This window comes from Chamaea fasciata, unplaced genomic scaffold (assembly GCF_029207755.1).
Source record: "Chamaea fasciata isolate MVZ Bird 193981 ecotype frontalis unplaced genomic scaffold, bChaFas1.0.hap1 SCAF_1, whole genome shotgun sequence".
Classification (NCBI taxonomy): domain Eukaryota; kingdom Metazoa; phylum Chordata; class Aves; order Passeriformes; family Sylviidae; genus Chamaea; species Chamaea fasciata.
Genome location: NW_027094086.1, coordinates 45,948,415 through 45,969,952, shown reverse-complemented (window position 1 = coordinate 45,969,952; position 21,538 = coordinate 45,948,415). Strand labels below are relative to the sequence as shown.

The 21,538-nt window shown below is 39.4% G+C and overlaps 1 protein-coding gene across 3 annotated transcripts in view; it reads right to left on the bottom strand.

Moving 5' to 3' along the window:
- The window catches only part of CHST9 (carbohydrate sulfotransferase 9), an 86,970-nt gene that overhangs the window by 2,394 nt on the left and 63,038 nt on the right, over positions 1-21,538 (bottom strand). For all 3 annotated transcript variants that reach the window (XM_066182156.1, XM_066182164.1, XM_066182172.1), the window contains one exon: positions 14,395-14,432. In XM_066182156.1, the coding sequence (XP_066038253.1) occupies positions 14,395-14,432 (38 nt within the window). The remainder of the gene's footprint in view (positions 1-14,394; positions 14,433-21,538) is intronic.

The window sequence follows — 21,538 nt, the reverse complement described above, 5'->3', positions numbered from 1 at the left end:
TCTTCAGGGTTTTGTATCTGAAGAGTTGACTGAAGAGTTTCTTGCAATATTCCTGCTCATTCCTGAGTGGATTCTCATTTGTCTGGTAAACCTTGTAGATTTTTTTTTTTTCTCCTGTTAGTAGGAAAGCTGGCTGCATTGGGATACCTCCATAACTGCTTATTTTCCTTACATGTCTGGAGAGGGAGGATGCTGATCAACAGGTTTTTAAACTTCTTGTTGCAAGTAACAGAAAAATGGTTAGATGGACAGACAAGAAAAGTCTACCTGACTGTTTGCATAAATAACTTTTTTTTTGAAATCTACATAAAAAGGCATTTTTGGCATAAACTGATCAAACATTTACTGGTAAGCTGATTACTGGACTGGCAGATCATAAGTATGGATTTGGGGGGGATGATAAAGTTCATAAGCTAATTCAAATAAAGGTGTTAAAAATCAGAGGAATAATGTAAGAAATAGTAATGAACGGAACACAGTTTGAATTCCAGTTTAAAAAAAAAGCCTATGAAAAAACAAGCAGTTCCAAGAAAAGTTAGCATATGTTGCACTGTAATAATTTCCCATGACAAAAACCCAGGGGATCACGCTTTTCTGTACTGCTGCAAGCCACTGACAAGCAAGTCTTTATGCCACTGAACTGATTCTTGTGTTGGTGAAAACAAATAAAAGAAGAGAGTCATGCAGGACTTGTATGTCTGGGAGAGAGAAAGAATGTTGGTGTTTTCAGAGATGCAAAAGTATACTTGAATTCATTGGATTTGATGTGGTCAGCTTTTTTAATATATTTTTTAAAAAATTACTCCGTCTACTATTTTATTCTTTAAAACAAATGAAACACATGTGTCCAGAGATTTATCCCTTCTGCCCTAAGATGGAAATAATTCAGGAGCTAAGTCAATGTGTAATAACAGAAAGCAGTGGTAGTAGTAAACCAGGGTATGACTATGAGCCTAATGGGAGTTTCAGCATCACAGTGAATGGCAAAGTGCCATTCTTACAACTGCTACTGCAGAACCACAGGCTTATAATAATTTAAATGTTTTTACCTTAAAAGGGAAACCTGAAACTTAAAAAGGTGAGATGAAAAATATTGGATACTCAGAAACCAAGCCATAAGGCTCAACAGAAGTAGGAATAAAATTGTAACAGTACTAAAGTAACTAAAGGTTATAAGTTCATCAGTGCAACTCTGGTGATTTTGAAAATTTAGAAGACAGTCTCCAGTGATACGTGGCTGTACTGGTGTTCCCCAATGCAGAGAAAACTCAGGAGAGGGCAGTACCTCATGACTTCCTAAGGTATGTCACCTGAATTTAGCAGTTAATTTCTGTGCAAAGAAACTTAAATCATCTGAATTTCAAACTAAAGCCACTAAAATGAGCCCTATACTTCAGAGGAAAGTTCAGCCTTCTCAAGCCATCCTGTCATCCTGAACTAGGGGAAGATGCCCTAGTTCCACTAGAACAGGAGGGAAAAGGACAGTCTGAAAGGTGTGTGTGGTCTTGATTTTGTTCCATTTCAAAGAGTCTGTTTGGGATCCAGGACAAGACTTGGGAGCAACCCAAGGTGGTACCAGAGGAAGATTGTATTTTATTTGCAGGAACTGTGAATGCAGCTGTAAGAATCTCTACTAAAAGATTTTTGTGGGATTAAAAACTTCAGAGAAGGATAGACAGAACTACTCAGAAAAATCTCAGCACCACCGTAAAGGAACAACATATGCATAGTTGGAGTCAGTTGGAAAGGGCTCCTTCCTAGTGAGATGAGGCAAAAGGAAAAAGTATCTCTTAGCAAAAAAAGCCCAAACAGAAAGCAAAATAAAAACATAATCCCCAAAAGGAAACTAAACCCAAACCAAACCAAAACCCCTACAAGCCTACCTCTCCCTCCCTAAGCCAAATAAAAAACCCCCAAAAAACCCCAAAACTCTAGGGCCAAAACAATGATACAGGAAGATCAGAGGACCAAGACATTATCTGAATATGTAAAATATTATTAGTTGCTTTCCTCTTTCCCTTCTCTCTGAGACACTTATCCCACTTATGTTGGCTAATACATGTTTTTATGGTCTACATGAGGGGTAATGTTGCAGTAAATGCTGGCAGTAACTTGCTCTAGGAATAGGAATGGATAGTGATATTTTCCAATGGCATAAATGGCTGGTACATTGCCACAGAAGTTTTCTAACTCAAAGAAGTTAAAAAAAAAAAGAAAAAAAGAGATCAAACCTTTCTAATACACTTGCCTGAGTAACTGTGTTAGTACCTAATAAAGGTGAGATGAACGAAAAGATGAATCAAGCTTTATTTTTGATGAGAAATGTTTAACTAGACAGTTTTCTTAGGAAGCTAAGAGAAATTGTTTAATAGATAGTGCCATGTTCCTTAAGCAAAGCTGCCTGACAGTCTGACACTTATCTGCATGAAAGAGCTGAAAGCCACACACTCTGAAAGGATTTAAATATTTTATGACACCAGTCTTACATAAGAGAAGTGCCTTCTTTGGCTTGCTCTTGGTGTCAGTGATTTTTTGTTGTACATTTTATGACACTTTAAAAATCTGAACATCTCCATGTGATATCTTTTTTTCTTTTTTTCCAAATCAATAACAGGTAAACAAAAACTTGCAAAACCAATAAACACTTTTTAAAAACATCCATGTCCATATATCTACCTTCCTAACTGTCCATCCCACAAGCTGCTGAGGACTGCTGTTCTGAAAACACCTGAACATACACCAACACAGGCAGCATGCAGGCAGTATCAGACACTGACTCTGGACCCAGATCTTCCCATGCAGACAGCCCTTACCAAACTCACTGGGCCAAGTGTCCAAGGACAGGAATGTCCATTCATGGCTTTCCAAAGAGCTGCGAAGTTTGGGAACCAGCTGCCTGACGTGGGAGATGAACTCCATGGTTACTTTGGAAAGATGCAAGGCTGTCTTGAGATGCGCTGACAACCTGTGCAGCAGGTTGCATACACTCAGTCTGAGAATTAAAACCCAGTAAAGTGTTGCACCTTTGCTAGTAATTGTGCAGAGATCCCTGTCCTCTGTTTTCATGAACACATTTGAAAGGAAGTTAAGAAGTGGCCATGAGCACAATTTAGGAGAGCAGAAGAGTATTCAAATTCCCTCTGTCTCATTTTAGCTAGGCTGAAGAAGACAGATTTAAAAATGAGTTTAAATTCAAGGAAAAAATGGAATTTAATAGAGTATTTGTGTGATGTTTGGCTACTGGAAGGCAACTCAGTGAAGCTCTTGAAACAAAAGGCATTTTAGAGTCATTAATGGGTTCATGGATTTTTTATTTTATTTTATTATAATTTTTTTTTTCATCTTTATTGCTGGAGATTCCCTGCTCCTCCTCGTTCACAAAAAGATTTCTCCTCACTGTAAAAATAAGTAGCCAATACCTTCTTTTGCACACATTGAAGCTATCTTTTCCTTTAATACCTTCACGAGCCACTGGGGTAGAAGAGATTGACTACTGCCAAGAATGGTTAAGACTCATCCAATTATGCTTTGTGGTGATTTTACAATGCACAGGTGGGATCTCATTTAGGCAGTTTGCAATTAGAGCAGCTCACCATGCAAAAAAATAATGATGTATTGGAAAGGCTGATTTTCCAGGGCTGATTTACAAAGATTTAATGGCCTGCAGTGCAGACAGTGCTGTGTTTCCTAAATGCCTTAGTGCTGGATATTCAGTTTTACTATCAGGAATAATAAAATTAAAGAAGCCCAGCAGAAAACATAGCATGAAGAATACTAAAGGAATAGTAAAGGAAAGAAATATTCTGTTTCCTTGTGCTTTTCTCTGCTGCCAACTTACCTGTTTACCTGTAGAAAACTGACGAGTAATTTGAGATGAGGTTCATTTTCAAATTCACACTCTGACTGTATAATGATCAAGGAGCACACAGAGATGAGTTTCCTAATTTAGGTTTTTAGCTGAAGGCAGCTTGAATACTGGAGGACTATAAAACAAACATCCTCTTACTTGGATGGTAGGTATCTGTGAGTCTTTGAAAACTTTGGAACCAATAGTTTCAGCCTAAAGCCTCAAGTTTTGTACATAATGGTTGGATGGGGCTCTGAGCAAACTGATTTAGTTCAACAGGGGGATTGGACTAAGTGATCTTTGAAAGATCTCTTCCAGCTCAAACTGTTCTGTGATTCTGTGATGATTGCTGGGCACACTTAGAAGAATCTCTTAACCAGAAGACTGTGATTATGGCAGATAGTTCAGATTTGGTATGCAGTTTAAACATGAGGAAAAGTTTGCAAGATTCCTGTTTTCATCAAGCCAGTGAAGCCTGGATTTGTTACCACCTCACTTCAGCTGTACAAACAAGACGAGCTGTACTTGTATGTGCAAGTTTTCTTAAGCCTGCCAAAGGAGAGATTATCCTAACTTCTTTTGTGCTAGAAGACTATTTTGAAAATGTAATTCAGGATAGCCAGGCTCCTCTATTACTATTGTGATACCTGAGCTAACATGTAAATATGCTCAGAACTCTCTCAGATCATAGCAGTTCAGTGGTTGGCAAGCTAAACACACTCCCACAGGATCTCCCAATAGAGAGAGTATACAGGCTGGCAGAAAATATTTGCTGATGAGGTGCTTCACCTTCTGTGCAGTGGAGATAAACCTCTTGATTCATCACTTGTGCTTGTATCAGCTACTCCAAAGATAATAGGCACCACTAAACCCTCACCTCCCAGTGGAGCCATGAATTTTTGGCTTATCTAATTTATTCAGGGCATATTACTGATGTTACATTTCTCAAAAGCCAGAGGCAAAACCTTACTGTCACAGACACCACATTTTCCTATGAGATATGTATCCCTAAAACACATGTACTTGTACCAGGCATCTTTAAGGTTACTAAACAGGTTGAGGGAAGAGAAAAAAAAAGAAGAAAAAAGAGTATACAAGATACTCAGAACTTCCTTCAGAGACTAAGAGGCAAACCTCACAGTTTGTAGCTGAATTACAATTAGGTTCAATGGAGATCCTTGTGAACTCTGAGCCAGACACAGAATAACTGATCATAGTAAGAAAAAAAATACTGCAGGTAAATTTTAATTAATAGATACCAGTAATTTTAAATACTGCTTTTCAAAACAGAGCTTTGTGAATCAGTGACTCTTGCCCCTAGAATCTGTTAGCAGAAAGTCCAGCATCTTATTGCGTGGTGAGTTATGGCAAGAATACAGACCAAGACAATGCAGAAGGAAAGGGCAGAGGGAAAGAGAGGCTTTTTCTTTTTGTATGCTGTGGCCAGGTGTCAGTGACTGGTGTGGAAAAATTTGAATGGAGAGACCCAATCCAGAGATGGTTTTGGAGGAGAACAACTCAGGCCCACAGGCAGTTGGGAAAGAGGAGAGGCCCAGTGGGGTAAGACAAACAGTAACATTATCACAAATGTAGTAGCATAGTGTACCCACTTAATAAGGGGACAGGAGAAATCCATTTGTCTTTGGCTGAGACCTCACAGATACCCGACTCCTGGATTTGCCCCAGGCTCCCCTCCTCTCCCTGCCCTGTCTTCATCTACAGAACGCCCAAAGTCATGCTAATGAGGCAAGACAATCTGCACGAGCCACTTCCACAAGCTGAATCACATGTTCAGCAACTTGGATGAAGGAAATAAAGCTCTAATTTACTTGCCAATTCTTGATCAAATCTGGAATTAACTCCCTCCTGTTTCCACCTTCACAATCAAAGCATTTGGATTCTCCAAAGCATGCTTTGAATGGGAGGAATAAGAAAGATCAAGGCAGTATTAATAGAAAAAGTAGCAATAAAGATGCTATTATTATCAGAAACTAAGTTTTGCCTGACAGATTAAAGGTTCACCAATACAACTGCAACCAAGTATAGCTAAAAAAACCCCCCTGTACTCCCTTATTACTAATAAATAAATAATAGTGAAGGTCAATTGACAGCAATAATAAATTTGTTTCAGGATAGTGCAATGATGATGCTGCTTGTCTTGCCTCCTGATAACAGTTTTACGGTGCTGGTTCTTTGCACTATATAAGCACAGAGCCACTGCAGCCCAGACAACTAGTGTTTGGGCAGTCTGCAGCCAATCTGCATGGAGTGCATGTCTCTAGATGTGCAGCTAAGATGCACTGTTATTAAAAGGCCATTTTCAGGTCTTGGACCTCTTAACATTGGCCATGTTTAGCCCAACCTCCTTCCTACCTCGCAACATTTGTTTTGGCTACAGGTAAACCGGTGTATTCAAATTGTTTAATTCTGAGCTCAGTTCTCCTCTGTGTTAGTAAAACCTAAGTCAAACACTGCAGTCAGTGGCCAGAAATCTTCACCAACACTCACTCATTTCTATACAGAACAATCTCACAGCAAAGCAATTTAAACAACCTTAAATTCAAAATGGACTAAACTAAGCATGTGATACTCATTTTATGAAGCCTAGGGCTTCATAACAAGTAGGTTTACGTTATGTGTAGAGAGAGCTTAAATCTGAAGAGGACACTTTCAGGCAATCTCTGTATATTACACATTGATCTCTTATTTTAACTCATGAAGTAATGCTAATGTGCCTAATTTTTCATAATTTAAAGCACAGAATTAAACCAAATTACCTAAAATGTTCCTGCTGTTGACAAATACAATTCCCAAAATTGCTATTTTCAAATGTATTTGAAACACGTATTTGAAAACAAATAATGTCTCTTGCATGTTTACAACTCAAGACAGGCAGGAATTTTTGAGCACATTTCATATTTCAGGCAACATCTATTTTCCTCTCTAAAGAAAAGAGACACCAACATTTTTTGTCCAAAGAGGGACCATGTCTCAGCCCTTGCTGATCAACACGCAGTCTGCACAGGAGAGACCCTGTCCCAAACTCCGTCTGCATGAACAGACATGGGAAGCTGACCAAACTGCTGGGTGTTAATCCTGGAGGTTAACCCTGCACGCTTGGACTGAAACCCTGCCTTCTGTTTTCCAGCAAGTGCTTTGAGAATAGAGGCCTGAAATCTAATGCTGTGCTTCTGCACACAAAGCAGAATCCCTAACCTTAGTGGTTGTGGCAAGATTCACAGGGATTTTTTTCTGGTAAACAGAATCCATCTCTATCTTGTTTGCAGGTAAACACACTTATCTTCCAGCATAAACAAGACATCTTTCTCTTTTAGAAATAATAAGAAAAGTTTCAAATGAAACTAAGTTCAGATGAAGAATATTAATGTATATTCAGGCATGAAGAATTCAATTTCTCCCAAACTGGTTTGGTAGAGACACAAAGATCTCTAGAGGTCTCAAAGCATTTTCCCTTCAATCACAATTAGCATTTAATTCAAATTAGATTACTTTATTGGTAAATAAAAAAGAAGTAGAAATGTAAATGCACTCGAGGTTGGCAAATATCTTAAATACGTGTTTGCCTACATTTGTACACTTTTAAACAGATTTGTGTGTTCATTTTGAGACACAGATAATAATACTTGAGAATTGATTGCATTCATAAATTACAGTGGGAAAAAATAGACTGTGAATTGACAAAAGGCATTATTCACTGTACACTCCATCCTCACACTGACTGACCCCATTTCACTGAATGGGGCTAAGTCATGTCTGCCACAGGTAAAAGAAAATACACTAGCTTATCCTGTAGCAGATTTTTGAGGCTATCCACTCAATATGCATTAATATGCAAGCAGTGCCACAGCTGATCAGTGTGCCACCCAAACACTACTAGTTCAAGCACCATCCCTCCTTGAAGCTCAGGAATCATAAGAGCAGTGTTTAAGGGTAGCTGCACCCACCAGAGCCAGTCTTTGGTTTTATGCAAGTCCCTTGACCTTCACACTTCATTTTGCCATGTCTGTAAACCAAGGAAAGATAATAATTGCCTAGCCCGTGTGAATATTGTGATTCCTAATTTCTGATTAACACTGGTAGAAAAACCTTGCCATTTTACAGAGCAAGAAAAGACACAGAAATCTGGTAACTGGTGTTGCAACACAACTTCCCAGTCTGTGCTGCCCTTCATTGCTCAGACCTCACACCATGTCTTTCAATACTTCTGCTGAGCATTCAATCTGTTGCATATTCTACTACTTGGGGATTTTTTTTCACAAAAAGAATAATTCTTCATAAAATTTAAGATATTTTTATCTTCAGACACTGCACTTATGTTCCTGTCTACACAGCCTGAGAAACGGTTTCCTCCCCAAGGGACTGAAAAGGTTCTCACATAAAAGTATGTATCTGCTGTACTTATTTAAATAATAGGTCCTCCTGCATTTTTTTCTGAGGCTCACCATCTTAGAAATATATGTTATGCACTAATTAGTGAAGGACTGTTACATTACCTGAACTCAAAGGGGGAAGAGAATGTTATCAGAAGCAGCGCTTATCAGCTTGGAAGAAAGAAAATGTTATGTGTAGGGAAAAGCTGAACATTTTTTTCCCAACTGATTTTTATCCAATAATATATCAGATAAAAAATTAAAAATTAATTTTAAAAAATGCAACTTCTGCTAACTGATAAACAAAATGTGTAAGGGGAGAAGGAAGGATCTTATATTCTACCAGAGAGGGCTTAGAACTGTCTACCTTAAACAAGTGAACAAGTGAGAGCCTGCAGGACATGACCAGGTGACCCACCTAGTGGATCAGGGAAAAGAGGAGTGACTGGAAAGCTGTGCAGTGGAAAAGGACCTGGGGGTGCTGGTTAACAGCAGCTGGATCTGAGCCAGTGTGTGTGTGCCCAGGTGGCCAAGAAGGTAAATGGAATCTTGGTTTGTATCAAAAACTGTATGGCCAACAGGACTAGGAAAGGGTTTGACCCTCTGTATTCAGCACTGGTGAGGCCACACTTCAAGTCTGGAGCAAGGAAGATTTCCCTTGGTGGAGAAGGATCAGCTTAGGGAATATTTAAACAAACTAGACAGAAACAAGTCCTTATGGAACAGAAACAAAGAACTTTTGGAATGCACCCATGAGTGTTGAAGGAGCTGGAGGGATGTCAATGTGAGCCTATTCTTGATTATCTTTGAAAGATCAGGGTGATTGGGGAAGGTTTCCTGAGGACTAGAAGAAAGCAAACTTCACTCTTATCTTTAAGGTTGGATAGCAAGGAAATTAGAGGCTGATCAGCTTCGCCTCATTACCTGGGAGCATGACAGAGTAAGGGACTATTCCCCCCCAGGTGCATTTCACCTTGATGAACTTCATGAGGTTACTGTTGGTCCATTTCTCCACCCTGCTGAAGTCCCTCTGAATGGCACACAACCCTCTGTTGTATCAGCAATTCCTCAGTCCAGTTTTACATCCTGTCACAACTTCCAGAGGGTACACTCCATCCCATCATCCCAGTATGTAATGAAGAAGTTAAATGGTGTTTATTCAGCTGTGACCCCTGGGGTACTCCACTGGTGACTGTCCTCCAGCTAGATCTCATGTTGCATGGATTTATGAAGGGGAAATTGAACCTGACCAGTCTAATAGCCCTGTACAAGGAGATGACTGGATCAGTGGTGAGGGGAGAGTACTGGATTGTGTTTATCTCAAGTTTACTAAGGCTTTTGGCACTCCCATAACACCTTCATGAAGTACAGGTTAGTTAAGTGCTCAGTGAGTTAGACTGAAACCTTAAAACAGCTGTGCACAAAATGCAGCTGGAGGCCATTCACTACCGCCCCAAGGTCGATACTGAGTCCAGAAGTGCCCCATATCTTTATTACTGACCTGGATGATGAGACAGAATGTACCCTCACCAAGTCTGCAGGCAATACAAAATTGGGAGGAGTGGCTGATATATCAGAGGGTTGTGCTGCCTTCACAAGGACCTCAATAGACTTGAGAAATGGCTAAACAGGAACTTCATGAGATTTGACAAAATGGAATGCAAAGTCCTGTAGCTGGGGAAGAACAACCCCAGGAACCAGTATAGGCTGGGGGTGCAGAGTGAGAAAGCAGCTGTAGGAATGGATGTGAGGGTACTGGAGAACAAGTTGACTGTAAGCCAGCAATGTGCTCACAGAGCAAAAAAAGCCAAGAGCCTCCTGGGCTGCGTGAGGCAGAGCAATTCCAGCAGATCAGGAGCAGTGATCCTTCACATTTGCTCAGCCCTGGTGAGACACAGACACACTGGGAGTGCTGTGTCCAGCTCTGGACTTCCCAGGACAGGAGACATGGGCATACTGGAATGCATCCAGTGTATAGATGCACATGGAGGTAGACATGCTGGAGTGAGTTCAGTGAAGGGGCAACAAGGTATTTAAAGGTTAGGAGCATGTGACATACAAGCAGCGGCCAAGAGAGCTGGTGCTGTTTAGCTTGGAGAAGAGGCGGCTTGGAGAGATCTTATCAATGTATATAACCTATGAGAGAAGAAACTGGGGGAGTAAAAATGATGGTGGTGAGACTCCTCTCAGAGGTGTCCAGTGTCAGGACAGGAGGAAGTGGGCACTAAGTGAAACACAAGGAATTCCATATAAATATAACAAAATACATTTCTACTGCATGAATACCAAGCATGGGCATTCAGGAATATCCAGGAACAGAGGAACTCCTATTCTTGAAGGTACTCAAAATCCAGCCAGATGTGATCCTGGGCAACCTGCTCTATGAGTAAGGGGGTTATACAAGAGGATCTCCAGAGATGCCTTCCAACCTCAACCATTGATTCTATAGAGCACATGAGGGTGAAACAATAGTTCAGTTTCTTTAGTGGGCTAAATGCATTAGCTCTCTCATAGATTTTCAAACTCTTAATTTTGGGGCAATAAAGTAAGTAATGCTGAGGAATATCACCATAAACTGGGAAAACAGAAGCAAGGGCCATACTTATCAGATAACCTCAGAGCGGCAGGACATGGAAGCTGGCATAAGTGGACTGAAGTTTTTTTTTAGCTAGGTCATTTGAGATGATGAAGGAGATAGAGGAGAGAACTGGAGTAAACTACAGCAGTGCACAAGGGCAGCCAAGGAGATTGGTCTGAACTGTGAAGTTTTCACTCATATTAATATAGATTTATTACACTATGTGCCTGAAACAACCTTCAGGTCATAAGCTATTCCTCATTATGGTCTGTGCAACAAACTTATATTGTTATCTAACAGAGGTTTGAGTTGTCTTTGACTTCTTTTCTTTACGACAAGGTGTACACATACTGACAGTATGTCTGAGCTGTAGTTATCCACGGTTCAACCCCAGCTCTAGCAAGTACATTGCCTCATCATTATCCTTTCTGTGCTCCTGCTTCTCAACCCCATGTGGACAAAGGGAAATGCTCCCTGACAGAGCACTTAAAAAACTTGAGGGATGGATGTGCCACTTCAAGAGCCTTGACAAAAAGCTCCTCAGTGACAAAACAGGCGACAGATATTGTGGAGCACTCTCACTAGTCTCCCAACTTGAGCTGCAGCTTCACTGCAGAAGGGACAGGCTCAAGTCTGAGCTCAAACACAGCTGGGATTTTAACCCAAAAGTTTGACTCTGCAAGCAACTTCAACTTCCAAATGCAATTACACATATTCTTGTCAGTCCTGCAGAGATTCAGAGGCATTGGACAAAACTGTTTGTAGGAGTGTACATTAAGACCACAACACAAGCAAATATGAGTGGTAAGGATGAAACATAAAGGATTTTCCCAGACACATTTTGATTGGTGGTCTGTAATGTGTTGTTTTGCCAAGACTGTTACGTAGAAACACAAAGTTTTTTCTTGTTTCCTTGCATTTTCCTCAGCAGTCCTTAACACGCTACAGAAAACAGGCTGTACATTGGTGCCAGGATTTACCCTCGAAGTAGCAAAGGTAGTTAAAAACAGGTATTGAAAAGCAGAGTGTGTGCTATATCTGATTGACTGCTGGTGGTAGATGACCACTGCTGTTAAATGAACATACACATTTATTTTTGTAAATGACAAAAATGGCGTTTGAGGAAAACCAGCAGATGCCTTAGGATCAAAGGGAACAAAAGCTAATGAAGATGATAACTGTGGTGAAAGGTTTCTGGAAGCAGATACTTCCTTAGTGTTTTGTCCATGTCATGTTTCACTAAACTCTGCTTAGCCTTTAGAAGAGCTAAGACCCACACAGAAAACCACAGCGGTCTTCAAGATTAGAGAGGTCCCAGATGCACACATACAGCCGGGGGTTTACCCAGCAGGAGATCACTGGTTCAGCAGCCTTATCATTTCTCCATCCCCTCTGTGTTTCACTCACTTCTCAACAAGATATTTCCTGCTATTTGCCCCTTTGCACTCCTGTTCCTGTCAAATCGTAACATCATCCATCTTCGTCAGAGAGCTTCTCCCTCACTTAAATTTCTGGCAGCCAGTTTAAATCACTGTTGCTGAACTGAACTTAAAGGAGACTAAAGGATCTTATCCTGCATATTAAATTTTAAGTTCAGTATTGAAAATAAAAATAATCCTTCCACGAACATATACCATCAGTTTAATTTTTTTTTTTGTTGAAATAATAAAAGTACAAATCAAACTCGAAGTGCTTCTGTAACTGTGCCCTAAATGACAGACTTGAAAATGAAATTGATTTCTGTTCTGAAACACTCCTCCAGTTCTTGGAAATCCAAAGGAAATTCATATGGGAATGGGACATCACCAGCTTAAGTAGTACCCATTTAAATGGGATTGTCTACAAATCAACTTTTTACAGCTTTATTTAGATATATTCAGCATATCAAGACAATGCAATATTCTTAGAAAATTAAATACTCTTAGGTTAACTGCAGACAGACAGAGCAGGTGAACCATTCAATGAAGGCAAGACAGTGGCATGAAGGAAAAGACCAAGATTGGACACACAAAGTACAGCACGATTCACCCTTTGAAAATGTGGCAATTTTTTTTTTAAATCACAATACATATTTCCTCAGAAAAGGGCAATGCCGTGCACAAAAGCAGATTTTGTCACACAGAAAATGTGCAGAATTAGGTCTCCAGTCAACCACTCACACACTGCCAATGTTGCCTCAAGTTGTGGTTTAAAAATACAAGTGCCCCCCCTTCTGGCCAAAAAAGACTCCCAAAAGTATCTTTGCAAGACATTTCAGGCTAATTTTAAAATGCAGGTTTCGTTATAAAAGTTAATTAGACTTGTTCTAGGATATAAACTCTCAGTCAAAGCATAGAACTCCCACTCAATTCCAAAATATTTCTACAGTTATTGTAAAATGCGGAAGATTTCCTTTGTTTATGCAATGCCATGTTCTGGACTAAATATCTATCCATCAGTTTCTCAATAATGAGAATGTTGCAAAAACTCTGAATAGTACATTGTGCCACAGGACCAGGCTTCCCATAAGTGTCCAGATATGCAAGGGTTTACTTGGTGAAGAGTGGTGCCAGCTCAGGCCACTGAAAGGGACTCTCTGACATCTGTGCCATGCTCAGCCATGGCAGGGGACTTGCTGTTAGACCCAAACCAGGCTGCTTTAGGTGGTCAGTCCCCTGTCAGGTTCATCCTTCATCTCGGTGATCAGTTCACAGATAACTGTGATGTAATTAGGCCAACATCTTGACATATAGCTTAGAAAGAAGATGGCTTAAGGGAGTGTAATTGCTGGACTGCAAATATTTTAATGACTGCTTTTTAGGTGGCATTTCAAAATAAATCTCACAAACAATCCAGATGTCCATTTATATGCCATCTGGATAACAGTATTCAGCAAGAGGACAAGAAACCAAAGAATGACAAGCAAGTACACTGCTTCTGTGGAGTCAGGTCCTTTTAATCTACAAGGGCATGTAATTGAGGAAAGCAAACTCTGGGTTACCTCCCCTCTTTCTGCTTAGAATTTTTTTCAGTCTAGTTCCTATATGCTTTTCCTGATGCTGAAATGACAAATTACAATATATAAAGATTTTTTCCGAAGTAATTACTCTTGATGCAATAATAAAAACACCTCTACAAGCAAGACCACAGTTTAGTGCAGCCTCAATGAAAATTAATTGCAGAAATAACCTAAGAAACACTGAAATACACTGCTTACATGTGCTGTTCAGGTATTTGTATCAATAGCTTTCTGCCTTTTAAAAGGAATAATAGCAAACAGAAGGAAAAAAAAAAGAGCATAATGTTGTGCTACAAAATTTGGTATCAATGAACAAATTACCTCTGGGCTTTGTCCTCAGCACTGACACGTTTTGGGAAGTAGATGAACGAAATTGCTTAAATGGCAAATCTTAGATCAAAATGATGGCTATTCTTGTGAATTCAACACATCTGCAGAGCCAGCCAGTTGTCTGACACATGCTCCTTAGCACACCTGTATTGTTAATATTAGTGTGCCGCGTGAAGTTCTCCTTTCTACTTGCCACAACTCTTCTGCATGAAAAATTAGGTTAACAAAAAGTATGAAAGTTTCCAAATACCTGATTAATTGTCTCTTGTTGCAGTTTTTTTCCAGACTCTGAAAGGGAAAGAAAATAATTAGTTTGCATATATTCTAATCAATATGATAGGGGACATGCAGAGCAACAAACAGTAAATTAGCTAAAAAAAAGATCAAAACCTATGATTAAGAAACAGAATTTAACATGTAGAAATTACTTGATAGTTTGAAATGGAAATACACCTAAAATAAAAGAAACACAAGCCTCTCTAATAAAAAAGATGTGATAAAAAGAAGATTGAGATAAGTAGCCAATCTTGCTAACCTGGAACCTCACAAGAAATGTAAACATTCAAAGGGGAGAAAAAAAATTTCTAATATGTAGTATGAAGTCTTTTAATGCTGCAAGATGTACTACGGGACCAAGAGACTGGTAGCATCCATCTCAGGATTTGACCACTGGAGGAGAAAAGCAACTTCTGCCATTATCTTAAAATAAAATTAAATGCCTGTGTCAAGACTGAGGAGCAGCACCAGCTGGCCCAGGGAGAAATTCTATCCTGATACTATCCACAAAGTGGTAAGTTGAATTATAGTCTTGTTTCCTTATTCTGGCCTTCTTCTGCAGCATCCTCCAGTGTGCTTCTGGAGAAAAAATCAAAACCTAGACTGAACACTGCTTTTCTGCACTGTCTGGGACTCTAGCAGCAAGGACATCTCAAACCTGTTCTTTGCTTTTCGACCAAAAGGGGCAGTAATTTGGTTCATTTACTGCTTGCATGCACTAGCTGTCAAAAGGGCAACTGGTATCAGTTTGCTACTGGAGACCGTCCACACGTATTGGGGAAAGTCAGGAATTTCACACTTGCCTATCCAGCTAGGCTACGTGCACCCTGAGAGTTTTTAAAAATAATGATAGGACAGGACTTACAACCTGTCAGTATCACTGTTAACTGTCAGGAGAGCCTGCCTAGCTCAGGTGGCTGCCACCTCCAGCCCTGGAAAGGATACTCCATTTCAACAAAACTTTTCCGTATTGATAAGTGTGGTACAAACAGAATTTTTAAAATGAGGTGAAAATATTGAAAGTGTTAAAGTACAGTATAAAGACTGTACTTAAAGGAAAATGATCCTCCCTTCCCATCCCTGAGACTACTCCTCTTTTCAATGAAAGCATTATAGATTATTCAAATGAAGATAATTACTTTAGGCTATATTATAAGATTGTGTCTTATGATAATTACTTCCTGCATGCTTGTGTTGTGTTTTTATTTGCTAAATATATTTTAAAAAAAGCTTTTAAAAAACTCCACAGAACTATCATTTAGGGGAAACTTCTTAAAATGTATTCCCTTGCTCACTGAGTTCATCTTTGGGAGAAATAAGATTTATTCTCGTAACAAATATTATGGCCAAATAGATTGTTTGTAATAGAAGATTAAAGGAGTATGTGTTTTTAGCATTCTCTAATGATATACAAGTTGCTAGGAAAGCAGAGTGTTTGAAATCTCTGGTTAGATCAACACTATTTTGCTCAAAGGTTTGTGGACTTTGAATACTGATGCTTTCCTGTTTCCCAGTACGTTTGTTTTTAGGCTATTTTGATTCACTTTAAAGGAATTTTAATAACTTTCTGTTGACAGCATGGACAGCTGGTCTTGAGAATTAGTGAAAATTCACTTGCTGACTGAGGAAGGAAGTGACATCAATGAGTTTCAAAAGTCAGCCCTGAGGGAAAAGTGTGCTCTGTCAGAGTGGCCTTTCATGCCATTGTATTTCCAGTGATGCCTCAAGATGCAAATTGCATTATCAATCAACCTTGTGGTTTCTACCTCAGACAAATATAAGAAAAAAAGAACAGAAAGACTGGGAAAGACCTGTGCAGTCATTCCTGACACTACTAAGAAAAAGGTGAAGAAGAATTTATGGTAATCCTTTCCTTATTCTCTCTTCTTTCTTTTGGTGATTGAAGTGTACAGTATCAAGGAAAAGGCAGTTGCAGAAGTGGCTGCATGATACAACAGCAATGATGACATGGGTTAAACAGGACAGAGATTGACTGGGCTATTAAGGATAGAAGAGAGATCGAATTCAAGGTCACCACTAAATTGAACACTGAGTTCTCCATTTATTTGCTAGATGATCCTTGTCCTCATCACAGCACAGCTATGTGCATTTGGCAGAGTCAGCACTTGTGCTCAGAAGGGACCAAGGTCTGTAATAACAGACACGCTGCAAATTAGGGTGGAAATGTATTTGCACCACTACATGGGGAAACCTGCAAAGTCTTGGTGTGCACTGTACTATTGTTTTAGAATAAACATCACAAAAAGCAGTGAAAAATCATGAAACCCAGTGCTGAAAGGGAGCTCAGTTTCCAGTTGAAGAGGCTAACTGTAGGGCAGGACAAGGCCACTGAAAGTGGGCAGAATTTTGTTTGTCCTGCTTTGGGGTTTTTTTTTGTTTACCTCTATTTTTAGAGTTACCTTATAATGACTAGTCACTAATCTGTGTTTTACTTCTGGCACTCTCAGTTTTGAGGAGGATGTCCCTGTGTTGGTGCCTTGTGATCATTTGTGGTGCCCGTCAACATTCACCAATAGAATTCAAAAACCACCACTGGAGAGAGTGCTCCTAACTCAAAGGACATGGGACACTGACAAAGCCAGAACTGTCAGAAAATGTCAGCCAGTCCTGTGGGCAACACCGCGTCAGTCTCATGAAATGCAGACAATACCTGACACTAGCAAGAAGTTTCATTTCTGGCAGACATACACATGCTAAATTTAAGTTTTTTGACAGTTTTTCTCAAGCCACTGCAATGAGGCAGCAGCTTATGCAACAATATCAAACTACCTGGGAAATTCACTGCCATCTGAAAACTTACATGGAAGCTGCCCAGTAGGTAGCCAGTGCAGTCCCAGAGCACACCTTCCACAACCCAGGCTGCTTCTGAGCAGCTTGCTCTTCTCCTATATTTCTTCTGAAACTTCATTTTTCTACTTGTCATCTTGCAAACTGTTCCTAAATGGGCTCAGTAGTGCCATCTGAGCAACCTTAAAATCACAAGCAAATCCAAAGGCCTCAATCACAGACAAATAACTGATAGTTTGTGATTCAAAAGTTGTATTTACCAGTATGAACTATGATTCTTGTTTGCTGATGCTGTGCATTCCTACTGTGCTGAGGCCAAACTGCTGCAACTGGATTCCACTGATGCTTTTGCATCAGGACTGGAGAAACATACCCCTCCCAATAAATTTTCAGTGATTTTCTTTTGTCTCTCTAGTTGCAAAAAGTGTAATGGCTGGTTGACTGGTTGAGATAAATGGCCTTCTTGGGTTGACCTCAAGCTATATCACTTTAGAAAAAAAAATTACAACAAACATCGTTTAAAAGATTTCTTTGTATGTTCATACACTAATTAGTATACTTATTCCTGTTTCCAGGGCAAGTTGGTTTTTTCAATTTGTCTTTTTTTTGGTTGCTTGTCCATGATTAAAAGATTACCTTAGTGAGAGGAATAATGTAAGTTTTCTAATGTAACTGACAGCTGTAAGACATGAGAGTGTGCCATAATTGCTGCTGTCACGAGGAGTGGCAACACCAACTCCTCAGCCTTGTGCATACAGCCTACACAGAGAACAACACGTAATTATGCACTCTGTGCCCTGCTTACCTCCATACAAAGGAATGTGATATTTGTGCAGGTTTACAGATTAATCTACCGTAATTCCCTTTAATGTTAAACTACTTCCAGCTCAAATTTAATTAAGATCACCAGGTACAAAAGATTCAGATTGGAAATATGAGTACACTCCAACAGAACAAATAACAGCTTGATGCTTTTTTTTTTTTTTTTAATGTTCAAATAGCTGGATACATTAAGGATTTTGACAGCATGTTTGCTCCATAAGTACACAGATGAAAAAACAAAAGTTTTATTTCAAAAGGCAAGACATTACTACTGTATTTAATTAGAGAGAAAAATCCCTTAAGTATACAGATCTGCCAATTTATGTGACATGGCTGCTCTAAGATCTAGCAACAAAGGATGTTTTTTTCTTCCAAAAATCAAATCCAAATTTATATATACTTCAAGCAACCATCATCAATGTTAAAATGAAAGCTTTGGAATAAAAAGTTTGCTTCCTTAAGTCTTCAGATAATTCTACTAATATTTGTGGCATGGCTGACAGGCAGGGGATGAACAGAAATTCTGAGCCTGTTTCTCTGTTCCCAGGTATCTGAAGGTTTCCAGAAAGACTGAGAATAATGTGGAGCTCTCAGGGGGCAAAAGGGACCATCAGCCTTGCTCTGAAATGGCCACATGCATAGTCCAGAACAGCCATAGTCACTTAACTTCAAGTGGGAATGGTAGTTCTAAAAATCATTTGTGAAGAGGGAATTTGATGCTCTAGTACCAATTTAGTTTTGTTTTTCCAGTTTGTGAAATAAACTCCACCAAGTTCATCTGTTCCTTTATGTTTCTAGACTTTAATACATACGCAACCTATTAAGTTGTGACCCACCCCACTTTGATTACTGGAGTCCTGATCTACCAGCACAGATTCTGAGAAGTGTAAGTAAATCAAAGCTCTCATTTTTGATAAACTTCTGCAGCAAATTCCTATGGCACCAGAGCCTGGGGAAGAAACACTCAGATTTGTTTTTCAGGCTTATAACAGACAAGGTGTGACACAAACAGATTATCTTTAGTGAAAGCCTGTAACTTGGCACACAAAGATTAAAATATTTAGGGCAGAACCATACATTTCCTATGTATTATCAGCAGATTCTCTGAAGTCTGTAAGCAACACAGCTTTTCCAGGTCTGCACGTCATTTCCTCCTCCTTCTAACAAGGAATTCAATAAATTGAAAGTGCTCATTTATACCATTGCCTTCAAAACCCAGTTTAGCTTACTGTTGCACCTCTATGATAATTATGCAACTAAATATGATTACAGCGGCTTAAATATACTAATCACATCTTCATGGTATTGCATAATCCTTCTCAGTTGTCACAATGCCAACTCATAAGTTGCCCTGGCAGAAAAAAACATAAAAAGAAACCCAAGTTGATGCTGATTGAAGCAAATGAAGGAAAGTTGGCCATCTCAAAACACCAAAACTCTCACAGCATTCCAAGGTCTCCCTAGCTAATTTTTCGTGATTACTTTTGATATGAAAACAGACCTTTGATTGTCAGTCTCTAATAAGGATGCAGAACTGTTCCCTGGGAGGTTCAAAGGACCCTGGGAAACTAAACATTTAGGAAAGCTTGAGTAGCCAAATGTCTTGTGCTGATTAACATAGACCATTCAGTTTCCACCTAACGAAGTCATAACAAGAAGGAACCCCAAAGGAAAAAAAAAATTGGACTGACAAAGGAACATTAGTCTTAATAAGACTGAAGGCTCTCATTCATTAATTCTGTTGAGTGTAAAAAGGAGGTGGGGGTATAACTCAAATCCATTCCTGGACCAAATCCTGCATTGACTAACATTGTGTAACTGTACTTAGGGCAAGAAGATGTTACAACATAAATTAATTAAAAATTTGAAGTTTTACCTGCTCTCTGCCTCATCAGCAGTGACAAAAATTCTCAAAGGAGCAGAACTGCCAGGATGTCTACTAATGGAATTAGTAGGCAGCCTTGTTTGCCAGTTTTCTTCTAGAAGGCTGTGCTTTCTATAACTGGGAAAAGGGAAAGCAAAAATTTGTCATATTTTTCCTTTAAGGATGGAAGATTTGAGATAATGGAAACATGCCAGTATTTGGTTGTAACATCAACATAATATTGATAGCATGATTTGGATGGTTTCCAGCTGAACATGGTGCATATTTTCAATGCCTATTTGGCATTCATCCTGTGTCTAACAAGAGTAGTTTGTTTCAATTTTGTTTTACAGCTCACTATGCAACTGCTTTGGAAAGTTTTTTTTCCTTTTATCCAACTGCTTTACTACTTTTTTCACACTCCTGCACTCTTAAGGAACTGAATGGAGCAAATCACACATTCCTATTCATCTGTAATAGGCAAGCAAAGATCTGTTAATTATGTCCTGGTAGGTGCATTTTTTCAAATCCTATCACAATGTGATCCAAATCCATTGGTAAAAATTCTCAGTTCCCACACTGCAACAGCCATTGTTTTTTCATCTGAATTCATACAAATCACAAAGTCTCCCCTTTCATGTTGCTAGTTATATATGGTGCTTTATATTATGATCATCTGGAGGGTAGCTCACACAATCTGTTAAAATACCTTTTTGACTATGCTCCCATGTCAAGCTCAATTCCTTATGCAGTTGTATTCCAAAAAAACAGGTTTCCAGGCTTTGATACAAAGGAAATTGTTTCTACCCATCTGTTGCGGTTTCCTATATCAGGGTTCTTAGTACATTATTCTGTGAGGGATCAGAAAACCATACAATGGCTTGATTTAGAAGTGACCTTAAAGATCTTCTAGTTCTAACCCTGCTGCCATGGGCAAGGACACCTTTCACTTGACCAGGTTGCTCAGAGTTCCAACTAACATGGCCTTGGATGGTTGACTGATTTTTTTCCAACGAAGGAAAACTGTCTGGGTTTTTTATTCTAAGAACATCACAGTAAGAGCTATCATGATAGAAAAGACCATGGAGAGCAACTTGAGCTTGAATACACATGCTCAGACCCCACACCGAAATAAAACTGTGGGCATACAGCTCTCTCCTATATATACCCTGCTATGGTCTTAGGCAGCTGAACCTTTGCATTGGGCTCACAGTAAACTGAAATATTACAGTAGTCAGGCTTTGGTTTTGGTTCCTCCTTGGGTTCTGTTCATATTAAGAACATATGGTTGCCCCTGTCCAGATGAGGAATATGAGTGCAGTTGAAATTTGCAGTCCAATTAACCACCTCAAGGCAAAGCCTCATGGAGTCATCATCATCATCATCCTCCTGGTCATCACCACATTCAGCTCTTGGTTTTTCACTGGTAGCAAAGATAAGTTGATCTCCACCGCTGGAGCACACTATTCCAACACAATCTTAATTATAACACCCTGGAAATGGCATATAAAAGTACCAGTACCAATGGGAAGCAGCACAGAAGCCCAGAGAAGCTTATTTTGACTCACCTCCTAGGACATTTGTACCACAAACAGCTGAGCTACAAAGTTTCTCTAGTATGAAT